The sequence below is a fragment of the Amphiura filiformis genome, chromosome 9 (assembly GCF_039555335.1).
Source record: "Amphiura filiformis chromosome 9, Afil_fr2py, whole genome shotgun sequence".
NCBI classification, from domain to species: Eukaryota; Metazoa; Echinodermata; class Ophiuroidea; order Amphilepidida; family Amphiuridae; genus Amphiura; species Amphiura filiformis.
The window spans coordinates 11,804,952-11,830,101 of NC_092636.1; the positions used below are offsets into that span (position 1 = coordinate 11,804,952).

The following is a 25,150-nucleotide window of genomic DNA, read 5'->3' on the forward strand; positions in this document are numbered from 1 at the left end:
TTTTGCTTCAATATGGCAAAACAAATTCTCGCGCTTCGCGCGCATTTGTACCATCAGCTTATTTCGTAGCCAAAAGGTGCTGGATTCACATTACTTCAAGAATTTTTTTCCAACCCCCATCCCCCAATGTCAAAAAGAAATCTACGCCACTGAGAACCACGTATCGCACACTAACATATTTTAACATGAAAATACAATAGAAACATAACATGAATAATAGGCACAAAAGCCAGAGAAAAGACCCTGGACAAGTGTAAGTGAAAGAAATAATATTTCAGGAATTTAGTTTTAGTTTTAAGCAGACATGTCACTATCTACCAGTAATTTTATTTTACAGCTTAATTTAGCCATGTTTATGATGCTTTGATTCATAATTAGAGCCGACCTCGCTTATTTTGTTCTCCAAAAATAGGATAAAAAGTTTATCATTTCCTCGTGTCTAATAGCTGTGGACAAAGGTTCAAACTATTACAATGAATGTATTAAATTGTAATGTATTTGTGGAATTTTACAATTCTCTACTTGCATGGTTCCGCCATTATGCACTATGTGTGGGGAGAGCCTCGAACTGGCAGCATACATGAATGGGAGTTGAACCAGTCATATAACATTCTGTGTAAGGTTACGTAATTCTTCCTTTCATGTATCTTGCCAGTTCCAGGCTCTCCCCGCACATAGTGCATAATGGCGGAACCATACAAGTAGCGAATGTCGTCTTAGCTAAAATAGTTTAACAAACCAATATTACCAGGGAAATATGGCGGGTTGTTCCATTTATTGGTTTGACATCCTGTTATACCACCAGTTACGAAATTTGCAGGCTCGTTCATATCCTGAAAAAAAAAATGGATTTACAATTTTAATAATTATGAATAAATCTTCGCAATGAGCTTGACTGGGTCATTATCAACTTGAGGAACCTCAAAGCATTAATACTCGCAACGAATTAAAAAAAAATCAGTCCCGATAGACAAGGATCGAATTACTTGTCTCTGTTGACAAGAGGTGGTCTTCGGTGAACGGCTCTTTTTAGGGCCACCAACGAGGTCTGTTTGCTTCCTGGGTTATTCCTTCATGTAATTTTACACGAAATTAGGGTTAGGGTTAACTTTAGCTTACAAGGGGCAGCCATCAGTGGACGGTTTTTTTTTTCAAAGCCATTAGTAGGCATGCTAAGAATTTTGGAAGGTGACGCGAGATCGAGAAGAATTATGGAATCCATCTGGATAAGGAAGAAATCCCCGCAAGTCATGAACAGAGACGAGGGGGCCCATTTTCAAAGTCACATCTATGACCCAATCATCTCCGCAAGTAGTGCGCCCTCTACAGGCCGAAATTCGCCGGAGAAGGTGTGTGGACATCATAGCTCACTCTGAGGAAGAATGTCACCCCACGACACTCGAAACTGTCAGGTCAGTGAAAAAAGTATCTAATTGCTTTTGAAAAACGAACATTGTATTTTGATGTGTACAGTTTCCCATTTAATAACTGGGGCCTGATAATATGTTGGTTTGATGGCAGTGGCGATATAGTTTTGTTAATGTATTGATTGATTAAAATAACATTGTAGAAATGTATTGAATTTCATCCTTTTTATTATTAATCCTCATTATTTATTAATACTAAAAAAATACTAACAATCCAGAGTCCATCGTAGTCCAAAATATTATGGAATTTTACGCATTCATCCGTCCACCAAGTCTCAGTTATTGGTTTGGTATAGTCTGGGAAATATGTGTTCTCTGGTGGCCACACCTAGTGTTAAAAAAACAAAAGAAAATAATGCAGTAATATGACAGTGAGTTTACTACAGGTAAAAAAATGATGATATCCTTAAACCGTAAAACCCAGCTGTGAATTGGAATATCTTTTCGAGTTAACTAGTAAATGTGGTATGGTGTTAAAATAACGCCCGGAAATAACGTAAAGATTATTATACTAATGTTTACTATGTCAACATTAGGTTTCACTGCCTGAAGAGAATTGAACACAACTTGAATTCCCTTCTTGGACATGTTGGATTAGTATGTCAATGAAGTGACCGGATAATGGCATTATTGCCACAGCAGTATATGACACAGATGGGTCAATGAGTTAAATAAAAATGACCTTGTGTGCCCGGGCTTGTGTGGTATTTAGTGAGTTTTGCCTGAGGCAACTTGTAGTTAAATGTTGATCCCTCACTACAAGAGTTATTACCGTCGATTTGGTTGAGAAGGGAGGTGAAACATGAACACTTCTGTTCAGGCAGTAAAACCTAATGCAAGTATTCGGGAAAGAACAACCATATAAAGACTGCACAAAAATTAACGCAGCCGTTATAAATACGAAGTCCCCGAGCAAACTGAGCAAAAATTACATGAAAGGGAAAAGAAAGAAAAGAAGACCACATATTCTTTTAGCGTGGTGCCCTCGCTTAATGATTATACTTGGGGTTCAGGTCAGATGTTAATGAAAGCACAGCCTTGATGACTGAAATTGTAAATATTATTGTCAATTATATTGACTACTTATATTAATTAACGTACCAGATCTTCATGGGGCTCTGTAAGATTGGCTATAAGGCAGTTGCGGTTCAATTATAAATGCCATATATTTTCCTGATGACTTCTGTTCATTTTTACTGTATGAAAGTACAATGCCTTAGTGTTGTGGCATAATGATTGTTTATTGTCAAGTAACAAAAATGCAATAATAATAATAATAATAATAATAATAATAATAATAATAATAATAATAATAATAAAATAATGTTCACGCCTGGATGTGGGTTTATGATCAAATTAACCTCATATTTCGCTATTTTAGCTTAAAAAGTACAATTTTTGTGCTCATCGCGCTTCGCCCCCACGTCCAACAACTTATTCTGGCACCAAAGGCGCTGGATTCACTATTTTTGTCCAACCCCACCCCCATGTCAAAAATGAATCTATGCCACTGGCTTCAGACGTTTCAGAGGAATGAATGTTGTGTGATGGTATTATTTACTTTGAAAAAAACAACACTTAGTACTAACGGCCTTCTTCGAATGTGGAGAGAATTGTAGATGGACTTAGGATTTAAAGGGGCCTCGCACTGATCTTTGTCTATGGGCAGATTTCATTATAATTAAATGGTATTGATAGAATATACAAAAACAAGTATTGATTCAGAGACTCAATACTTGATAAACCAGAATTAGAATATTTAATTTATCATTGTAAGAACGCATTGAAACAACGGTGATACAGTCGACTAACACTGCCTATTTTGTGATCTTTGTCGGTTTTTTAGATAGGTAAAACAATACCGGCTTCACAGAATGTAATGAACGGGGCTTCGGACAGCTCTGCAAATACAAACATAACCCTTCCTTGCTAACATACCTTGCCTATTGCCGATGTACTACAGTCGCCTTCTTTAATCCAGACATCCATAGCCTCACCAGTGTTAAAGGCATCGTATGAACCATCGGTAACGATTCCAATGCAAGGATCCTAAGAGAAATGCGTTGATAGTTTAAATTAATTTAATGATGATAATGCACGTCAAATTACTACATTTGAAGTCTACCACTTTCTGAGTACTAGGTCATGTCTTCCATGTGTTGCGTGGATTAAAATCTGAATAGCCCAATGTGTCAACGTACTTACCAAAATAGACTATGCCATAGTCGAATTTTGATAAATAAAAATATGTTATTATTTATCATGATGAACGCATCCTGTTGGAACTCAAAATTATACTGATGTGTATTATAATTTAATAGTAAAATGGTCATAAAGAGTTTATATAATTAGTGACAGTAAAAGTAAAGTATATTTATGTTATTGAACGCAGCATATCTTGCATAATGGCTCACTTTAATGCTGAACAATTCTGATTTTGGAATCTACCAGTTTATTGATCGCAAAAGCCCGAGTAAAAGCTAACAAACAGGGGGAGTACGGTGACTGAAAAGATCAGATGTGCAAATCTATCAATTGCGCACAAATTAATACAAATCAGAGTTTTATGCTTAAATGTAATAGCCAGAGTATGCAAAATGGGCAAGTGGACTACGGAGAAGTCTATGACCAAAATTGTAATCTAAAATTTGTGATTCACAAACTGTAATATCATCAGTTGTTGTTACTTACCAAAATGATAATGTAGTGCATTCCATACTGACTCCTAAGCTTGTCCACATACTCTGGTAAACCATTATAATTCACAGGGTCTATGGTAAAATCTCTCTGCTCGTCCATGTAATCTATGTCGCCGTATTGGATGTCCTGTAAAGTGCACAGTAATTATACGCATTGTCTTCTAATTCAAGTAGGGATATACGATATGATTATGCTATGTCTAATTCAGGGTAATATTGAAATTCTTGGATAATGGTCAAAATATTTAAAAAATAATCCGGAGCAAGGAAAGCCTGCATTGACATTTGCAGTAACCCATCAACATCAAATACACATTTAACTATACATAAACAATAAGCCTTTTTTGAAATATGGCGGGTACAAAAGGAGAGGGCGTACTTTGAAGTGAGTAATCTTTTGTATGCTTCTCAGCTGACAAAAGATTACTCACTTCATAGTACGCCCTCTCCTTTTGTGCCTGCCATATTTCAAAAAGGCTTATGCCATTCCAGTGAATGGTAAGTCACTTACAATAATATTATCATATACAACATTATGATGTTTTACAAGTTTGATATTATATATATTTGCACTCGTAAAATTAATAAAGCGCGTGTTTACGTAAAAGTGCGTTTGTTTATAAGAAAGTGAACGTGTTGTTAGTCTTTTACTATTCAATGAATGGTTGTTTATTTACAAATTAAAGTTGGTAATACAAAGGCGATTTGCAGTGATGAAATTTTTTTCTTACGTATGGTATGTTGTATGCCCTCATACGATCCACTGTTTCCTGCACCTTGGCTAGACTCATGTATCCATAGCGACACAACTGAAAGCCTAGACTCCAATATGGCGGCATGAATGGTCTACCTACAGTCTGTGCAGAAAGAAAAGTTCAAGTAATAAAGGCATTATTGTAAAAATTATTTATTTGTAACTGCTTCTAGCAAATGAAGAGAAAACATTAAAGTAAATTAAATTATATTTTTCTTCAGATACCGGCGCCGAAATTTTCTTTAGCAATGACGTCATGATTACTTGTGCTCAGTTGTCATCATAATTTCATTGTGTTACTGGGACGTCATTGCCACAGACAATCTCGGTGCTCGGGAAATTTGAATATCGCGTGTTGAAAGACGGCAGTTTTTATTTGTTTTTAAGGTCAATATGAGTTTCTTTTAAATAAAACCATATGATTCGTGCTTGATAATTATTTCTCTGACATATAAGGCATAATGTTGCGATTGTCGGACTGTTTCTTAAACATTTATCAGCGCTGGGGTTTGAAACAACAAACTTTTTAGATTAGTTGTCATTTATCTGCATGCCTTCTGACTCTTCGCCACTCTCATTTGCTGTTCATATTCATTCTTGTATATCACCATTTGTCATTTTTGTGCCATTACATCGGACTACTCTTACCAGCTCTTAAAGAGGGCACGGTGGCTCAGTGGATACGGCCTTGGACTCATAATCTGAGAGCTTGCTCGACGTGCGTGGGTTCGAGTCCCCGTCCCGCCACCGTGTCGTGTCCTTGGGCAAGGCGCTTTGCCTCGCTTGCCTCACCCCACCCAGGTGCAATGGGAAGCTGTTAGGGGTAGTCACAGTCTTTGTACTGATGAACCCTGCGCCATTTTGTAGGCTGCAAACGTGGTTCCGATTATTCTAATGACGGCGGAATAAATGTAAAGCGCTTTGAGGCTGTTTACGGCATAAAGCGCTATATAAATATCTACATTTTTTTTTTACTTACCTCAGTATACTGGGATACTACATCCTCTGGTTTTGGGCCTAAGAATACGTATATGTCAAGGATACCTCCTATTGTGCGGTAATTTATATAAGGTGCTGGAGATAGCGTCACATCTAAATAATACAACATCGGTAACATAATTATTAAAAAATATGGTCAATTTCGAACAATGGCAAAACTTACGAAATACGCGACTACAATTATATTTGAATACAATGAAACTGCTACAGTTTTCTAGTAGCAGGTACCGTAATACCAGGGCGTAAGGACTGTTATGGTAAAGCTGATTCACTTGGCTGCCGATTATGAGGATAGTTTTTACCCCAGTTTTTACGAGTCAATAATCATAAGTACTTTATGCTTAGTATGATTTACACAAAAACAGACTAAGTAAGTTTTTGATGACTCTCCAATATACGGTCCGTGATTAATGTTGACTTTGTTGACTCATGTGGGAGACCATCAGAAAGTAGGGTAGGCCTATACAGTTGATTGGAGCGGGGTTAAGATCCTCGATAAAGAAACGGACTGGTTCCGGAGGGGCGTAAAGGAGTATATTCACATCAGGACTAATACAAGTGACTTGAGCCGGGACCAGGGCCGCCATAGACTTTCTGGAGCTTACAACTCCCTACTGCGTCAGTGCCTGACACGTGACCTACGTCACGGTTCGACGGTTACTGACCAGCAGTAGTAAGCATCGTTCACCAGTCAATCAACGAGTGAACAAGGTATAGGCCTAGTGTTACATTCCGAAAGCTCTCAGGTGAGCAAAATTAAGCCTTGAGTAAATGTTTAACTTCCTTCATCTTGACTTTGTATTGTTGACACCAACCACTTTGTGTGCAACAATTGAATGTAGATTTTGGTACTTCATGAACCAGTGCGAAAAACTTCGCAGTACCCTATTTTACCTATAAACACGGTGTCTTTACTTAGATATAAAAGGAAGATACACAGGGCGAGTATTGCTTTATATTTACTTCTATCAGGATCATAGGGGGACGTCCCCCATGGAAAGATTTGGGGAGAAAGTGTCCTCTCACCCTCCTGCTTCAGTGACATATGGGCATTATAAGTCTCTCTTAAAAGACCGCGCCGCATAAAAGAACAACATAGCAATTAGTGCACTCAGTATATCCCTCAAATAAGTTGTCACATTTTAATTGTCGGTTTTAGAAGTGATTTTAAATGAGTGTATTTGTACCTTGTGCAGCAGCATTTAATATGAGAACTCCGTGAGTATTGATTCCATCTTCGATCACCATCCACATAGGATACACTCCATACAGATTACCATTAGCCTGATATAAGGTTACAAAAAATACATTAGTCAATAAGTAGAGAATATTAAAGTTGATATTATATATTCAGTAATGGTTCCATATTCCAGTACTTTCCTTTTAGGGCCGCTACAGACTCCGAGTATTCGACGTAGAATATTTGATGTAACATATCTACGTTATTTAATCTAGTCCCATTCTATTTCCAGTATAAATGTTAAAGTTCTAATGAATGTTTGATGGCGTAAAATCGATAATATGTTACGTAGAATATCTAGTAGAAATATATTATCGATTTTATGTCATCAAACATTCGTTACAACTTTAACATTACTGGAAATAGAATGTGAATAGATTAAATAACGTAGATATGTTACTCTGATATGTTACATCGAATATTTTAAGTCGAATAAAAAGTATGTAGGGTCACTTAGGTAACTTTCGTTCAATTAGAATTTGTATACTGTTATCACGAGGTCTACAGATGAGGAAGAACAGATGATTAATTTTCAACTGATTGAGTGTCCCAGGGTACTAGAAGAAATAAAATAAAAAGGTCTTATCAAGTAACCATGGTAAGGGAGTGTTCATTAATACTTTGGTGGGGGGGGGGGCTGGTCTTCCTCCAATTTTTTGCCCGAAAACTTTTTGGACCCCCCTCGATGGACCGCTAAACTTTTTGACCCCCTCTTTGACAGACAAAACTTTTTGACCCCCCCCCATTATCGTATAACAAACATTATACTTAATAGTGTTGTTTCCAGTGGTGTGGTATCTGGGTCACGTGCCATTGAGGGAGGCAAATGTTTGAAACATTCCCGGTGGGACAATTGCGCATGAAATACAAGCACAAGGAAATTTTCATTTTATACTTAATTTAGATTTGTCCCAAATCAGGGTGTTTATCTGATTTTACAGGGATAAATGAAATAGAGGATTTTTTTTGCGGTTCATAGGCACATCAGCATAATTTGGATCTGTGGCTATTATGATAGTACAAATGCGCGAGAGCCGCGCAAAAGATTTGGTCATATTGAAGCTTGAATGGTCAAATATTGTTAAAATTGGAACTAATTTATGCAAAAAGCTAAAATGGTCAAATATGAGATTAATTTGGTCACGCAAATGTACACAGGTATCAGTTTTGTCCCCAAAGACCGTGGCACCGGGCTGTGCCCACTCTGCCCTGTGCTAAATCTACCCATGGGCCTATGTGTACAAAATAATTTTGCAATGAGAAATAGTAAACTGAAGTGTGTAGTTTACGTGCAAAGAAATCCAATTTATTTGCAATATTTTCTTGATTTAGTTGTATTTTGATCAGATTGGTACATAATCATGTTTGTAGCCTTAGGCCTATACTTTGAACAGATATAAAATTCTATGATAAAAAGTGCCAGTATTTCGTAGACCAACCCAGATGTTGCTGATCATCTTTAATGTTATATTAATTTTAAAATTAATAGATAAATTGTATATCATGTTTACACTAAGTGCTATAATTATTTTCAAACAAAAGCACTGAAAACCGAACTAGCCAATGTTAAAAGTGATATAGAGGGTCTCAATGCGCGCGCAGCGAGCGATAATTTTGGGTTTTAAAGCGGAAAACTTTTTTGGCCCCCCCTTTCCTACCACCTGAAACTTTTTGGTCCCCCCTCTTTTAAGGTCCAAAACTTTTTTGGCCCCCCCCCCTCCCTTTTTACCAGCGCCCCCACCAAAGTATTTCTGAACACTCCCTAACCATTGATTTCAAAGTAAAGTAACAATTAAGTAGTAACAAATATCTGTTTAGTTTTGATTAACCGTGACCGCTATACAAAAGATGAAAATTCTGATCTTGTTTGGATTGTATTTAAATGTATCTTAAAATATCACCCATGTTTATCAAATTTTTTATTCACACTTTATTTCATACCAGCATGACACTCTATAAGGTTGGGTTTGGGATATAAAAGGTCATGTAACCGGGGAACAACACATAGGCCTAATAAAATCGGGCCATCCCCCTTTAAGGCCACAAGACCTTGTCTAGGAACCTGATGCCGTTTACCGCATGTAACACACGATAATAATATCGTTATCTTGTCATTCGCCAAACTCGTGTTTTGGCATGTTCTTATCAATACAGCTGACACGATTCCCATTATGATAAGATATTCAGTACGATATTCATGCCAATTATTGCCATTTTTTATTAGGATCATGGCTTGATATTGGGAAATAATAATAAATTATTACAAGATATAAAGTTTGTTCGCCTTTCGTGTTTTAGGCCTATATTATAATATTACTCAGTACATAAATTTTATTGTATCTGCCTCTGAAATTGGCCGACTGAAAAATATTTCAATCTTTTAACGATTGATGTTAGGACTCAATCTTAATAGATTGAAAAATAGAACTGTTTTTGTAGACTGATTTCACTATCCAATCATGTGTTACTCCTAATGTACTGCCAAATGGCATATTATGTTTGGAATGAGATATCAAGCTTTTATAGAGTAATATTTTCAATCTTTTTTTCAACTGGAAAGGATTTGTCCCTAATTCAGGACGGCAAAAGATTGAAAAACAATGAAAAACAATTCTTTCTACTGAAAATTCAATCGAAAAAGATTTGCCACTAACTTTAACCGCTAAACGATTGAGAATCACTATATACTTTTGTTTTAAAACGATGCAAAATATAGTACTCGTCTTCGACTCGTAATATTTTTCTATCTCGTGCAATGTATTCTTGTATCGCAGCCATTCAATATTATAACAATTTTATTATTATTATATTTACCGCTGGTGGTTGATCCCTGGAGTACATGCCCATAGTTTGCCACTTAAGTTCATGTTGTATTGAGTGATGTTCATGTTCTCCGAACCCATATACTTCACTGTTTGGTGGTAGTTTGGTTGCAAATGAGAGGAACTGGTCCTCATAAACAAATCCACCAAGGGAGGTATCAATTCTGTGGGAAAAATAATTATTTACCAAATCTACGATAATGCAAATGTACAAACATGACCACCATCGTGTCAAGCAATAGACATTTAAAGTGAGTAACTCGATTGACAACCTCATGCGCATCCCTCACAATCAAACTTTTGCCAGGTCAATATCCCAGCAAGTTTTGCATCGCCGGGAATCGAACCTAGGAATTCATTCACCAGAAGTAAGAATTATAACCTCTGAGCAACGCTCTCCCACATGTAAACACGATTTTATTCCTTAGTGATTGATTCCAATCCTTCTTTACCATAAACCTTGTTCTACGGGACCCGACAGACCAAGATTTTACGTTTTAGGGATTTTTTAGCCGTATGAATTTTTTTTTTAATCCAACTTTTCAATTTTTTTTTCAGATTTTTCAAGCTTAGCTTCTTATAGACTTTGAAAAAAAAAGGATAAACCAAGCGACGGAAACCGACCGACCCTGCTTGGCAAGCATGGAGCAGAGATTATTTCGTCGTCGCCTATAGGATGTTCGAATCTATAATTTCAATAATACTTTTCAATCAACCGTTGAAATAGACATAATCCACAAGTGAACCACTTTAAATTAAAATCAAAATATCATTTTGCAGTTAATTGTGAGAAAGATTTGGCTGAAAAGCCCCGTTTGTACAGGGGTGTTTCCATAGACATACTTGTTTGTCTGGGGGTGTTTCAGTGTGAGTCACATTTTCGTCTCAACTTCCTTTGCCGTTCCAACTTTTCAGGGGAAAGGGCGATTTCCCCTAGCTCACCTCTGGCTACGCCACTTCATTTGCATCAGAAAAGCACTACAAAGCACTACAATGTAAATCTTCTCTCTCTCTTTTATACTCACATGGCTACTCCTGTGTCTTTTCTAGTGACATTGAAGTTGAAGATGGGGTCGTTGGTGAACACGAATTCGTATAGAGGATTTGATGCTTTGGATGTAGCTACTGGTGTTTCAATAGGAACCTCAAATCGAGCCTGTGTCGCGTCCGTAATCTGTGTGTGAAACGTTTACAAGCATGATGTTATTTTGTATTGGAAACATATCGTTTCTAAGATGACAAATACGGTATATCCAGATTTTGGTATCTAAATTTTCAGAAATAAAGGGCTTACCAATGATAGCAAAAAGTTATGTCCATTTTTGACACTTAACATTATTATGAACAGCGCATTTAAAACTTTGCATCGGCGCGGCGTTTACCAAACAAATAAACCCTACACACAAACAAACACGCCCCATTTCTTAGGCACCACAGCGAATTTGGTCCTATAGAACAATCGGTGCCTGGTTAAGTACCGATGACTCTTAACATCACTCCCTGGAGATGTAATAAATTGTATCAAGCATAATAATTAACAGCTGCATAGTGTTAATATTTTTTCCTTTAAATAAAAAACGAATACACTATAGGGTACGATAAAAAGTGCCATCGGTACCTCTTCGGGCACCGATAGTGCTATAGGACCAAAAAAGATGCGGTGCCTTACCTTTATATGTAGTCTTCCGTTAGTTTCAAAATGTACGTCCATTGTAAGCGTCTCTACGTCACCGCCAAACAAAGTATAAGTTCCTTGTTTCTGTAACGTGATCTTGTAACCTGTCGCTGTGTCCTCTTGAGCTGACAATGACAAAAATATAAAGAGGACCATTTTTTCAAATCCCTTCGCCTATTTTGTGCATCTTGCTATAGGAATATAAACACGTTTTCTCTGACTTGCACAAGTAATTTTTTACGCTGTGTTTCAAGATAAGTACTGACTTTTAGAAAGGTGACTTTAAATCGGTGACAAAACTGTTGAATACTATAGCTTTGAATAACATGTTTGAATTGATCGAGCTTTTCCCTCCAATCCGCCAAATTGAAACTCTTCATCTCCTTGCACGATTCTGGACGTACAAGATATGAGATGAAGTCCGACATTGATTGCCGGAAGACCCTTAGAATCCGGGCTTAACCCTATGAGAACTATCAGCCGATTGGCAAGAATTAATATTGTGTCAAAATTTTGAACCAATCAAGGAGGATGTTAATAAGATCATCTGCAAATGCAAGTTTGACGCGGGATGACCACAAATAGTTTAAAGCTTAGTCATGTTAGTCATAATAGGAAATTGAAACGAGCATTTCAAGTTATCCACCAATCAGAGGTACTGTTAGATGACCAGTAGTATCCAGGGGGTTAATAGGACGTGTGGGATAAAGGGGATATTGTAGCTTATTGTACATACCAGTCATTTTATAACCTCTGTCTTCTGGAAAGTAACAAATTGGTGCGTTCGGTACGCTAGTACCCATAAAGTTACATCCTCTGTTCATACATATATCGTTATCAAATCCGCCATCGGGTGCGCAGTCTACACGCCATATATCTTTCTCAGGATCCGAACCTTCGCCCGTGATGTTAAAGAAACACCATGGTACTCCATCGGTGCTGGATTCGCACCAGAAACAATCCCGTGCTTCACATTCTCCTTTACTTGCTCCGCCACCTGTAGCAATGAAATAAGACTCAAAATATCATTGACATGAATTGAAAACAATCTCAGATTAAGACTTCTTTTATAATGATATTCTGTTATTTTTATATGGAAATATATTCATAACATCAGCACCTGTATTATGATTTAACCTTGGTAGATCCAGGATATGAGACTTCTGCTCTCCCATACACACGACCAGGCGTTACTGTGATCGGAACTGGCCGCGAGATCTTTGTTATTCACTGTATCTGCTCCACAATTCAAATGCAGTAATGGAGAGAGTGAATAATTGAATGTAAATTTTGCTTCCACCAGGGATCGAGCCGGCGACCTCTTGCACCAGAGTCAAAGACCTTGACCACTTTGGCCACGCAAATATGCCACTGCGTCTCAGTATGGCATTGCGACGTTAAAATAAATCAGTATTTCGTTGATTCGACTGTATTTTATCAAAACTTACCCGGAAAACAATCTATCCTGTTTGGTTCTGGTATTTCAGAAGGACACGTCCCAGGATCGCCTGTTGGATTCGGAATATTTCGATCTGGATAACTGCACCATGGTACGTTGGGAGTGAAATCTTCACACCAGTAACAACCTCTACTCTCACATGCTGGTTTGGATGCGCCATTCTCAGGGTGACAATCTACTCTCTCAAGTGGAGGAATGGTTGATGGACAGCCTGGGGCTGAAGTCGGTGGCTCTGTGGGTCCTGTGGGTGGGATAGTTGGACCTGTCGGGGGTACCTGTCAACATAGAATCATAAATATATTCTATATCCTAATTGTAGCTCTTTTTTTTTTTTTTTTATTGTCATGTGTTGAAACACATGACAATTAACACATCCAACACTCTTAGAAAAAAAGGGATTTTGGCGGGAAAAATCGTCTGCTTCGGCGTCGAAAAAAAAATCTGCCGGATCCAAACTCCCATGCCCCTGACAATCAAATGATGCGTCCCTAAGAGTGAAATACTCCTTATCCCGGTATACCTCACCCGTGAAATATGCAATGCGAATTTAACAAAACGATAAAGGTTTGTACATAAGACTAGAGAAATATGGGTTTAATGCAATTAGGCTATGCATAGATAAAGAAAATAAACATTCGAAAACAAAATAGAAGACCCGTTCCTTTGTTTAGAACAACAGAAACAGGCTCCAACCGGACGGAACAGGTGGCCAACCAGTGGTTGAGTCAAGTTTTGAAGCCGTCCCTAATATTAATTTATAATTAACTCACCGTGTCGTCATAAAAGCACCAAGCATACCCATCTAGTGGACACCATGTACACCCTGCATCGACGCATTTAGCATTGGAACCCTCTGGTTTAGGCCAGCAATCTTGTCTTTCATGTGGAGGTATTGTGGAATAACATGTACCATCATATCCTGGCTTCGTGTTATCGAAACAAAATGGAAAGCCATCAACGTATGTCGCACACCATTCACAACCGCTGCAAATAGACATATTGGATATTTTGAGGTCCTAATTATTAACATGATTAATGTGTATACTTTTTGTATTTGGGGTGCAGATTGGCGGAAATTCGTGAAAATGGTTCTGTGCAAAGATGTGATTTTTCAAGGCGTGCAAAGCCAATGCAAAAGGAAATAAAAGTTGATTTTATATCAGTAAAACAAAACAAAATGCAACATAATTTAATTGTGCGAATATGTGAACCCCGGCATCTGAAGGAGAATAGTGAACCTCGCAGCCAGGGTGAGGTACATGATATCGTGTTTCGGAAAAAAGATTCGAACGTAAAACTGTGACACGGGCAAAAAAGGGTGGAAATTCATGGAGATATAAATAATACCATTTTCATCTGACTGAAACGATTTTCGTGAAAACGAAGTTTTGGCCCTTTGGAAAGAACGAGACTTGATCACAAGACAATTAGTAAAAAGGAAGAAAGACAAAATGAAAGAGGATACCAGGGAAAAGACAAAAAAAGGGCCAGGGGAAGTTTGGGTATACCATGGATAAGAAGGTGCCACCGGTAATCTGATAGTGGACTGATCGCTAGGCCCTATACCAATTTCCAAAGAATTTGAAACCATCTATAGATCAAAAGTCCAAATTTTTGGCAAAATTTAACACAAATTGCAATCCTGAGTTTTTGCAATTCTTTCCCTAAAACGTTAACCTAATTAATGTTGGCTAAAGTGAAACAAAATTGGGCTATTTTAAGAGAATATTTTAAGCAGAAATTTGAGAATATTTTGAAAAAAAAAGACTCATCCATACAACAAAATTGGCCTAGAAAATGGGGTCATTGATATGATATACCATATGGCCGAAACTGTGACCCCTAGTACGGTCATTTTGTAGTTAGAAAAAAAAGGAAAAAGGAACGAGTCAAATGTAATACTTTAATTCGACAGAATTGCATACAATACATACTTATTTCTGCAAGAATTTTCATCAGTAGGCTCACCAGGCATGCAATCCACTCTATCTTTTTCCAGGAGTTCTGTTGGACAGTCCCACGGATCCCACGCCAAGGCACTGCCTATGACGAGGCAGAGTAATAACATAGACGCCTTCATAGTGCAAGTCAACGATGTATAGTGAAAGTGACTTACCAAAACGTGTTATACATGTATTTATCACGTTCCAATCATTATTACTTATCTGCAAGGAGATAAGTAAGCCTAACTGACACATTTGTGTACAGCAGTGATCGCCATACGCCAAGTGTTTCTAGAATGCTGCTAAAATGAGAAAAATTTTAATGCTAATTTATTGCACATTCTAGGGAAGCGTGGTTACCTTTTTGAAATCGCCGAGTGGGAGAGCTGGTTTTCAATGAAATATTTTTGTGTTAAAACCGAAGCATTCTATGTATAAAAGAATATATGAAAATTAACTGCACATCATATATAACGATTCGTGATACCCAATCGTGCTAAATTGATGTGGTTTTGGAGGCAGAGAATTTTATTTCAATTTTATATACGGCAAAATATTTTCTGAATTTAGTCAAAATTAACACTGAATTGATGGTACAGGTCCCGACTAAAGATTACTGTTTCGTCTTTATGGGAATCTAATCTTTTAATATCTGAAAGAAACTTTGGGGACCTACGTGGACTTTTCCTATAAATTGGAACAATTCAGACCGTCTTACAAGAAAAATGGTAGGCTGACTGGGCTCCATTCCTCGCAACCGGCCGACGCGATGTGATGCAGAGCACGTGGCCGAAATCAAAATCGATTTATGTATTGTGTATGTATCATAGGCTCCTCGTATTAATTGTCTGTATGCGATTGAAAATTCAACAATATTAATAATAGTAGCTCTATTATAATACACATTAATGTTTTAAGCAGATAAAATTTCAAAATATGGTCATAGTGCAGTTATGTCCACCGCAAATTCACCGTGACCTTTCCAGCCATAAACCCGCTTAGTGAAGATTAAACCGAGATATGCAGTACTAAACCATTATAGTAATCGATTGTCCAATGCAAATTTATTACCACGTGATAATATTAATTCAATGAGCGATCGAATTGTCCGCTACGGTCGACTAATCCAATCGATAATGACGCTATTGACATGTACGGGCGGAGCTCCACTGACCGAGTTTTGGGGTATTTGCTGTCATTTACTCATCAAGGCGGTCCCCGTTATTATACATTGTTATAAGGACTATGCTAATGATTTAAAGATAGACATGTAGAGAATAAACCATACTTGATTGACAGAAAGTACTAAATTTGTACCTATTACGGTTTCGTGACACCAATCTTCCAAATACGACCAAGCCAGAGCTACCCGGTGAAGCAAAATGTGCATTGGAATAACACGGGAGTTTGGATAGATGGTAGGATTTCTTTCTCATACAAATGCATGGTCCCCGTTATTAAATCTTGTACCGGGTTAAGTAATTGAAACATAAAGCAAGTACTAAAATCATAGCTTTTATACTTTTTGATATATGACGCTAACTAGTTCATCTCCTATATCTACTACACAGCGCTACCAGTAGGGGTCAATTGCCTATTGTGAGTGCCACTGTGTTGTGTGCATACATGTAGGCAACAATAACTGCATGATGTTCGTAACGATCATCCCCTGGTATGTTGCAACACAAAGTTAATGGGATTTACAAAAAAACTTCGCAGTCAGGAATTGTTCGATCACTCACAAACTTGTAACCGAATCATTGGTTGATCATCATCAATTATGCTAGAAAGTTAAATGTTTCGTTATCAATTCATAAATATCATTATGATAATTTTCGATTGCACGTGCAAGCATTACAATGAAATAAAAATTCCTAAGCTTTAACATTTTTATGGTTACATTTTTTGATATTAAACTTTTAATTACTTCATTGATTTTTTTTTTATCATAAGGGAAATTTTACCGTTTCGTTATTACATCATAAAATATTATTTTATTATGAATGAAGATAGAACTTCATAATTAACGAATGCAATTATTACCATGATTACTATGAACATTTTAAAAATAAAAAATTACCTCACGTACGTTTTATATTTTTATGGTTATATTGACCCGGGCATAAATGTTCTGCTGCTTTTCGTCTTGTATAACGTTTGAAATTGAAAGGTTCCCAGAATGCCAAGCATTGACATTTCTATGCATTGTATTTGGGGAATTATGCAGTTATTTGGATTCATGTTATTTAGATAATAATAATAATCAAACATAATTATAAGCAATACAAAATCTTAACTTCTTTCAAAACCGATTTTTTGTGTGCATATTTGTAATAGGCTTACTTACACATGTTCCAACTTACATTTATGAGCAAACTGTCAAATTCGCCCTATTTGTAGTAAAACGGGGTGATTTTCTATTGGTCCGACATATTATCATAATATTTCAGATTATGATAATATGTCGGAACGATCGCAAATCTTAATCTCTATACGAGGCCAGTTTGGTTACCCTCCCTCCACACATATGGAGGGAGCATAACCAAACTGGCTGTGTAGGAGACTAACTCTAATCTAATGTCGCACCCCTCCACAAACCCCAATCTAAAACGTGCGAGATATTTCGAGTGATAAAGGTGAAGTTTATGATGCTGTTTCTTTGCAAATTTCCAATGTTTTTCGCGTCCAAATGTATTGGGAACTTTCATAATGATTGCATTATGAGCAATTATACAAAACACACAAATTATATTATACACACCTCTGGTGTTGCAGACATAATTATTCCGCAAATCTCAGTTTTATGTATGGAAAATGACCAAACCAAAATAATGTTATGATCATGATGATGAAAGAAGTGTGTCGTATATTCGTAACTCGCAAAAATCCGACGAATATGCAGTTTCATTCATATCTTGTAAAGAGAGCATGGCTGCAGAGGGATGTTTAAATATTTGTTAGCAATTATAAAGGCATAAACCAAGTGATGACAAAGACGACAGGGTGTCACTATGGTCACCGAGGAAAAGCTTATTTCGGGTAAAATACATTTAAATTAATCATGCATCAAACATGAAAGCCCATTGACATTGCCGAAAACCAACCAGTGCTCCTCAATCAGGCTCGGTTCTCCAAACCATAATCGAAATACTCACGCTTTTTGGCCTTCTGAGCATCTCCTCATTCAAATGTGTTGTTTTGCTGTTATTGTATTGTTGTATTTTGAATGAAATAAAGACTGATTGATATGCAACTTTGTTAACCTTAGTTCCCATGTTAACATTTCTTTTAAATTTGGGCCCTTATTGCATATGAGGCCAAGTTATGTTTTACCTTTGGGCCATTGTTAATGTAACATTTAAGCTATTGCAGCTTGTAAATGTTATATATTTGGACCCATGTATCCAAGATTGACACATAATTTAACTTTTAACCGGAGGGGGGGTAAGTGTCAAACTGCACGGATAGCACTGGGTATAAACAAACGTAGGGGCCCGAAGGCCAAGTTGGCAAGGGGGTCCTGTCAGCAACTGCTGACTTGCTGACAGCTTAAAGGGCAGGTCTATTGCAAAAACAAGTTTATCTCTATTCGAAGAGAATAATTAATACTTTACAAGTTGACAATCGTTGCAATTTTTATGCGTATTTCTCCTGAAAAAGAGAAATTGTGTGGGTAAAATTCGGGCTCGTACGTGTTCTTCCCCCGTTTGAAGTGAAATTTTTCTGATGACGTACCGGTAAGAAAATGAAGCGGACACTATAATTATCATGCTCTCATTAACTTGTGTGGTACAATCACAATCACTTTGACAAGTTTGACATTAGCAACAATGAGTTGTACCATTATTTAGCATAACAATGCTGCATAACAATATGCAGACTATTGTTCTCATTTGGGAAACAAAGCGTCACACAGTATTGTTACTATGCGTTTGCTTTGTAATATTTCATCCAACTGAAACTATAATAACTATTATAGCATTGCAATATCGCACAGGGAAATCAGATACATGAGTTTGTGGACTAAACACGGTTTATATGCTTGTCTCAGATTGATCACGCTGAAATTCTAAGCTCAAATTATTTTTTTATTTTTTAGTCCAAATATTTCTCATGATATTGATATACATATGAATTGTAATATCACAATTTACTAATATATAAAATAAGAAGCGGCTGCAATACTTAATTCAGAGTTTTTTTCTGTGAACATCAACAGTATACGTTCTGTGCATTGAGAATGTTTATAGTCCCTTCTCGCAAAGCAGGCACAGTCATTTCATGACGTCAACTTTTTTTCTAGGTCAAATCTGTCTCGTTCGAAGGAACTCATCGCTTAAGTTGGTTTTTGCGGAATATCAATTTTAAACGTCTTATTTTCTCAAAAAAGAGTAATTTTCATTGTCCTCATAATATTATCTTGCCAATGATATGATATTGTCCGAGCAATATATATGACCTTTAAATCCGCCACTGTACGAACCTCTGAGTGTGTGTATGTGTATGTGTGTCCCGCATATGGCACGCCAGAGTGGACAAAAGCTAAAAAAACACATTGAGAAAAAAAAAAACTCCACCGAGAAAAAAAAAAAGCACACTGAGAAAGAAAAAACACCATCGAGAAAAAAAAGACATTGAGAAAGAAAAAACTCGCACTGAGAAAAACAGAAAACTCTTCAAGAATAAAAAAAATATCATCGACACACAAGATTGACACATAATTTAACTTTTAACCGGAGGGGGGGGGTAAGTGTCAAACTGCACGGATATCACTGGGTATAAACAAACGTAGGGGCCCGACGGCCAAGTTGGCAAGGGGGGGCCCTGTCAGCAACTGCTGACAGCTTAAAGGGCAGGTCTATTGCAAAAACAAGTTTATTGCAATATTCGAAGCGAATAATTAATACTTTACAAGTTGACACTCGTTGCAATTTTTTATGCGTATTTCTCCTGAAAAAAGAGAAATTGTGTGGGTAAAATTCGGGCTCGTACGTGTTCTTCCCCCGTTTGAAGAGAAATTAATTTTTCTGTTGACCTTTCATATTGAAGATATGGATTTTTTTCCCCAAAAGACCTAATCTATTTTGGTGTTTTGTAGAACTAGATTATTGTTGTATTGTTCTTGACTATAACTTTATGTTGGGTTTAATGTCAAGAAATTGATTGATTGATTGATTATGCGTCTCAAAACTATTAAACAGGTCGGAACAAAATGGCCATGCGTGGCTGTGGATTCAACCTATCATGGCGATTTCTGCCATGACGATATCGGGGCGATGACACTGTGCCTGGCAGGTGAGTATATCAGTATCGGTACTCGGAGTACCTTCAAAGTAGCTACGCCACGAGGTATTCGCGAGTTGTAGCCGGCCTCCTGTGCCACAAGGGTCTGGTGGCCGACGTAGGTAGGCCTACTCTCATGAGAATCCTGTAGTACGTGTATTGATGCTTATACAATTAATATTGTTTATATTTTGAAAAGGCTATGGTGTATTCCGGGGGGCACTTCAATATGAAATGGATATAGGTGTAGGGCTGGCACTTTCGCACTAAGGGGCATTCGGTGAGAGCAAAATGTAAAAATATGGGGTCATTGGGTGAGAGCATGATTTTTGGCATTCGGTGAGAGCAAATGTAAAAAATATGGGGTCATTGGGTGAGAACATGACTTTTTTTTAAATGGAATCTTTGGGTGAAAGCCGAAACAGCGCCACAAAAACCTCAAAACCTCGAATTTCTAGTTCTAAATGGCTTCAAATAGCTTCAAATTTCATTGTTTTTTCAAAATAAGTAACAAAATCAGTGAAAAATGAAAGTTGCTGTTCAAATTGAATTTGTAAGGGTCTTTGGGTGACAGATCAAATGGAAAAATAGGGGTGACAGAGCATGTGTTCGTAAAAAATATGGGGTCTTTGGGTGACAGCGATGCTGAAAAGGGTCTTAACAGCAGACTTGTACCCGAGTCCAGCTTGTCCGAGTCCGAGCCGAGCCGAGTCCATTAGTATCCGAGTCCGAGTCCTTTTGTGTCCGAGTCCGGACTCGAGTCCAAGTCCGGGGGTGCCGAGTCCAAGCCAAGTCCGAGTCCAACAAAAATAAGACCCGAGTCCGGACTCGGTCAGAGTCCATGCCCAGAGGTGTGGTGGGGGGGGGGGTTAGGTCATTCAACTTTAATGTGACATGTATCTGTCTACTGGCATTGCTTAGTAGGAGCCTGTTTGTACAAAAATGGGTCATTGGGTATAACAAGATGAAAAAGGGGCGATTGGGTATAACATTTTTAAAGAAGGGGGTCATTTGGTATAACATTTTTAAAAAAATGGAGCAAAATTTTATATTTGTTTCCAATTTGAAAATTTACAATACAAATTTACTTAAAAAAAAGAAAATTTCAAAGATTCCGCATAATTTTATGGCATTTTGATGATAAAAATTGTAGACAAAGAAGGTCAGTGGTCAAAGGTCACTCACTACATCATAGCACACACCGCTTTCCCTATACATTGTACACACCCACCTACGGTGTCTGATCTCCGCCAAACTCGCCCTTTTATAATTCATCTCCCCAAATTTTCAGTTTTCCCCCTTTTTGCGAAATGCTTTCCCCCTTTTTCAAATATTTTCCCCTTTTAACTTTCCCCCTTTTCAAATAGTTCCCTTTTCGACTTTCCCCTTTTCAAATAGTACCCCTTTTCGAATTTCCCCCTTTTCATATAGTTTCCCCCTTTCGAATTTTCCCCCTTTCCTATAGGTTCCCCCTTTTCGAATTTCCCCTTTTCATGTTTCCCCTTTTCGAATTTCCCCTTTTCATATAGTTTCCCCTTTTCGAATTTCCCCTTTTCATATAGTTTCCCCTTTTCGAATTTCCCCTTTTCATATAGGCCTAGTTTCCCCCTTTTCGAATTTCCCCCTTTCATGTTTCCCCTTTTCGAATTTCCCCTTTTCATATAGGCTAGTTTCCCCTTTTCGAATTTCCCCCTTTTCATATAGTTTCCCCTTTTCATAGAACCCCTTTCGAATGTCCCCTTTTCATATAGTATCCTCTTTCGAATATCCCCTTTTCATATAGTTTCCCCTTTTCGAATTTTCTTTTCACCTTTTACATAATACCATTTTAAAAACAGATATCCCCCATTAAAATAGTTTCTCCCTTCTTAAATTTTTACTCCCTTTTTTTTATTCCCCCGTTTGACGATGCGTAGGCTTTACCAGTAGGCACCGACCATCTATAGTGCCAGCCTTCATGCTTCGATCGTGCATACATGTACTTCGATATTGAAATAGGTCCAGCCTACACGTTGAAAGCACGTGATTGTCTGATACAAATTCTTGAGCTAAATAAAATGAATAAAATGATACTTATTATGTAATTTATGAATTCTGATTCTATAGGATATAGATCTACATTTAAGAAAAATCATAATCTGAATTATATCATGCAACTAAATATAGACCCAGGAAAAGGCCAGGAGATTGGAATTCGAATCAATTAGATTGCCTTATTAATCGTTATTATTTTGGACTTGTCTCGACTTTTAAAAAAGACTAGGCTTAATTGCTACTTAATTCTTCATCTAACATATAGGGAGGGCCTACTAATTCTTTCTAATCCTACTGGATTTTTGAGGCGTGCACCACTGACCGAAGTCCCTGGTTCATTTGTCTGGTCAATTGAATATATGCCATAGAGCCTTTGATTAGAAAGCACATTTTTATTGTTAACGGGATTGTTGGCAAACAAAGAATAGCGAAAATTACTCGGAACTAGCTTAAAAATAAAGTTGCATAAAATCACACAGCCACACTTGTCATAAATATGCAATGCCCATTTTGTCCAGGCCCGTTTTATAAATGTATGCTTTTATTGTCATTTCACTGTTAAGACCGCTTGTTTTAAACTTTGGTGCTAACTTTAAAAATTTTTTTTTGAATATATAGCACAAACAATTCTTATTAGGCCTATCTAGGCTTCTGTAACAATGGCAGCCAGTTGTTTGTTGTCTCTGACATATCCCTGTTTATAGACAAGTTCTTCACATACTTTCAAACATCATTGCTATGAATTTGACCAGCATAAATATTTATGCATGCCATTTCACCCGTTTAACATTCTGAACATCATTTGGTTTATCAATCATATCGGATTTGCTCTTTGTATAGCCCCTCTATAAACGCACATAAAAGTTGACGGATCCCTAACCCATTGAATTTAGCGGGCGCTTGCACAACAGGCTATAAATCTACCTACGTTGGTATCCAAATTCATGTAGAACGCCTTTCCAATAATGGATGTAGCGGAATGAGCTCTAGTGAGTGCACGGTACTCTCCAGGGTCCAGGCTTACTGGTAAAGCCTACGCACGGAAAACGGGGAGTACCCAAACAAAAAGGGAGTATTAAAAACAAAAAGGGAGTATTATTTTTAAAAGGGAGAAACTATTTAAAATGGGAACCTATTGTGAAAAGCGGAGGAAAGTTAAAGGATTATTTGTAAAAGGGGGAACTATTTACAAAATGGGTGAAAATAAAAAGGTGTATTATTTGTAAAGGGGGTAATTCGAAAACGGGGAAACTATTTGAAAAGGGGGAAATTAAAAAAGGGGGAAACTATTTGAAAAGGGGTGATTCGAAAAGGGGAAACTATATGAAAAGGGGAAAGTCGAAAAGGGGGAAACTATTTGAAAAGGGGTAAGTCGAAAAGGGGGAAACTATTTGAAAAGGGGGGAAAGTCGAAAAGGGGGAAACTATTTGAAAACGGGGAAAGTTAAAAAGGGGGGAAATATTTGAAAAAGGGGGAAAGCATTTCGCAAAAAGGGGGAAAACTAAAAAATTTGGGGATATGAATTATAAAAGGGGGAGTTTGGCGGAGATCAGACACCGTACCCACCCTACCAAAGCCACCCACCCCACCTCACACATCAGTTGACATTTTAAAGACTCAATCTAAGTCCACCAACCAACCGTACACACAATACTTCCAAAGACCCATACATGTTACACCTGAACGTATGTATCAGATCACCTGTATCAGACAGCAGTCATGTGGGGATATTTTGTGTGTGTGTGTGACACACTACATGTAAACTTTTGCGCCCAGGCTAGAGAAGCATACATGTACATGTAAATGAATTGCAAGGTATTCAAAATTTGAAATTATACATTACAGAAATATAAGATCATCATCATCATCATCACCATTATCATCACATACGTCATCATCGTTATCATCATCATGATCATTGTCATAATAATAATACTACCAGAAATTCACCTGTATGATAATTCTAAACATCTTTTCAAAATTGTCCCACACAAATGTGCAGTGAGTAGCACACACAAACCCCCCCCCCCCACCCTACTCGCCTTCACCGACAACCGTGGACCCTTTTGTGTGTGTGGTTGTTAACAGTAGTGAAACCGTGGACCCACACACACAGACATATCATAATCCAAACGTGGACTTCTTTGATATTTCACCGCTAACCGTGGTCCTGGTATTACACCTACCATAGAGGACCCTACCCCATATGCAAAGTTATGCTGTATAGCACCCTCTGCCGCTGTCCTACGACCGTGGACGTCCACGTTTCGCAGTTTCTGGTTTTTCACTACATAAGTGTGGACTCAAAGTCCACGTTTGTAGGTGAAAACAAGCGACTATGGATGAGTACCATTTTACTGAGTGGGAGCTGAAATGTAGGGTCCAGTGTGCATGTTTCTCTCTTTCAAGAGTTTAATTTTAATGGATTGGAAAGTTCTATGAAAGAACTCTTAGATATTTTTTGTAGTCCAAATATTTAATAAAATTATGCATTTAATTAATTATCAATTATTTCATTAATGATATAAATAATATGATTCTGCCAAGTGACAGATAAATCTAAATAATTTGGTGGCTATGTAGGATATATGGCAGATCACAGATTTCACAGCCTCAATTAATTTGGAAAATGGCCAAATTAGTAAGTAAAGTCAACAAATTTGAGATCTATTTTGACATTTTTAGATAATCATTTCACATTTTACATGCATTTAATTGGACTGGACTCGGACCGGACTCGGCTTCGAGTCCGAGTCCTTTTGTGTCCGAGTCCGAGCCGAGCCGAGTCTTTTTGTGTCCGAGTCCGAGCCAAGTC

The 25,150-nt window shown here is 37.5% G+C and overlaps 1 protein-coding gene across 1 annotated transcript in view; it reads right to left on the reverse strand.

The window, feature by feature from the left end:
* The window catches only part of LOC140160409 (sucrase-isomaltase, intestinal-like), a 55,647-nt gene extending 41,535 nt beyond the window's left edge, over nt 1-14,112 (reverse strand). Inside the window, exons 1-13 of the mRNA XM_072183644.1 lie at nt 13,846-14,112; nt 13,065-13,350; nt 12,353-12,613; nt 11,611-11,741; nt 10,967-11,115; nt 9,934-10,105; nt 7,067-7,163; nt 5,860-5,972; nt 4,858-4,983; nt 4,119-4,253; nt 3,366-3,476; nt 1,639-1,755; nt 749-833 (exon numbers count right to left, since the gene is read on the reverse strand). Coding sequence (XP_072039745.1) covers nt 749-833; nt 1,639-1,755; nt 3,366-3,476; nt 4,119-4,253; nt 4,858-4,983; nt 5,860-5,972; nt 7,067-7,163; nt 9,934-10,105; nt 10,967-11,115; nt 11,611-11,741; nt 12,353-12,613; nt 13,065-13,350; nt 13,846-14,073 — 2,011 coding nt within the window. The 5' untranslated portion in view covers nt 14,074-14,112. The remainder of the gene's footprint in view (nt 1-748; nt 834-1,638; nt 1,756-3,365; nt 3,477-4,118; nt 4,254-4,857; nt 4,984-5,859; nt 5,973-7,066; nt 7,164-9,933; nt 10,106-10,966; nt 11,116-11,610; nt 11,742-12,352; nt 12,614-13,064; nt 13,351-13,845) is intronic.
* Nucleotides 14,113-25,150: the final 11,038 nt, after the last annotated feature.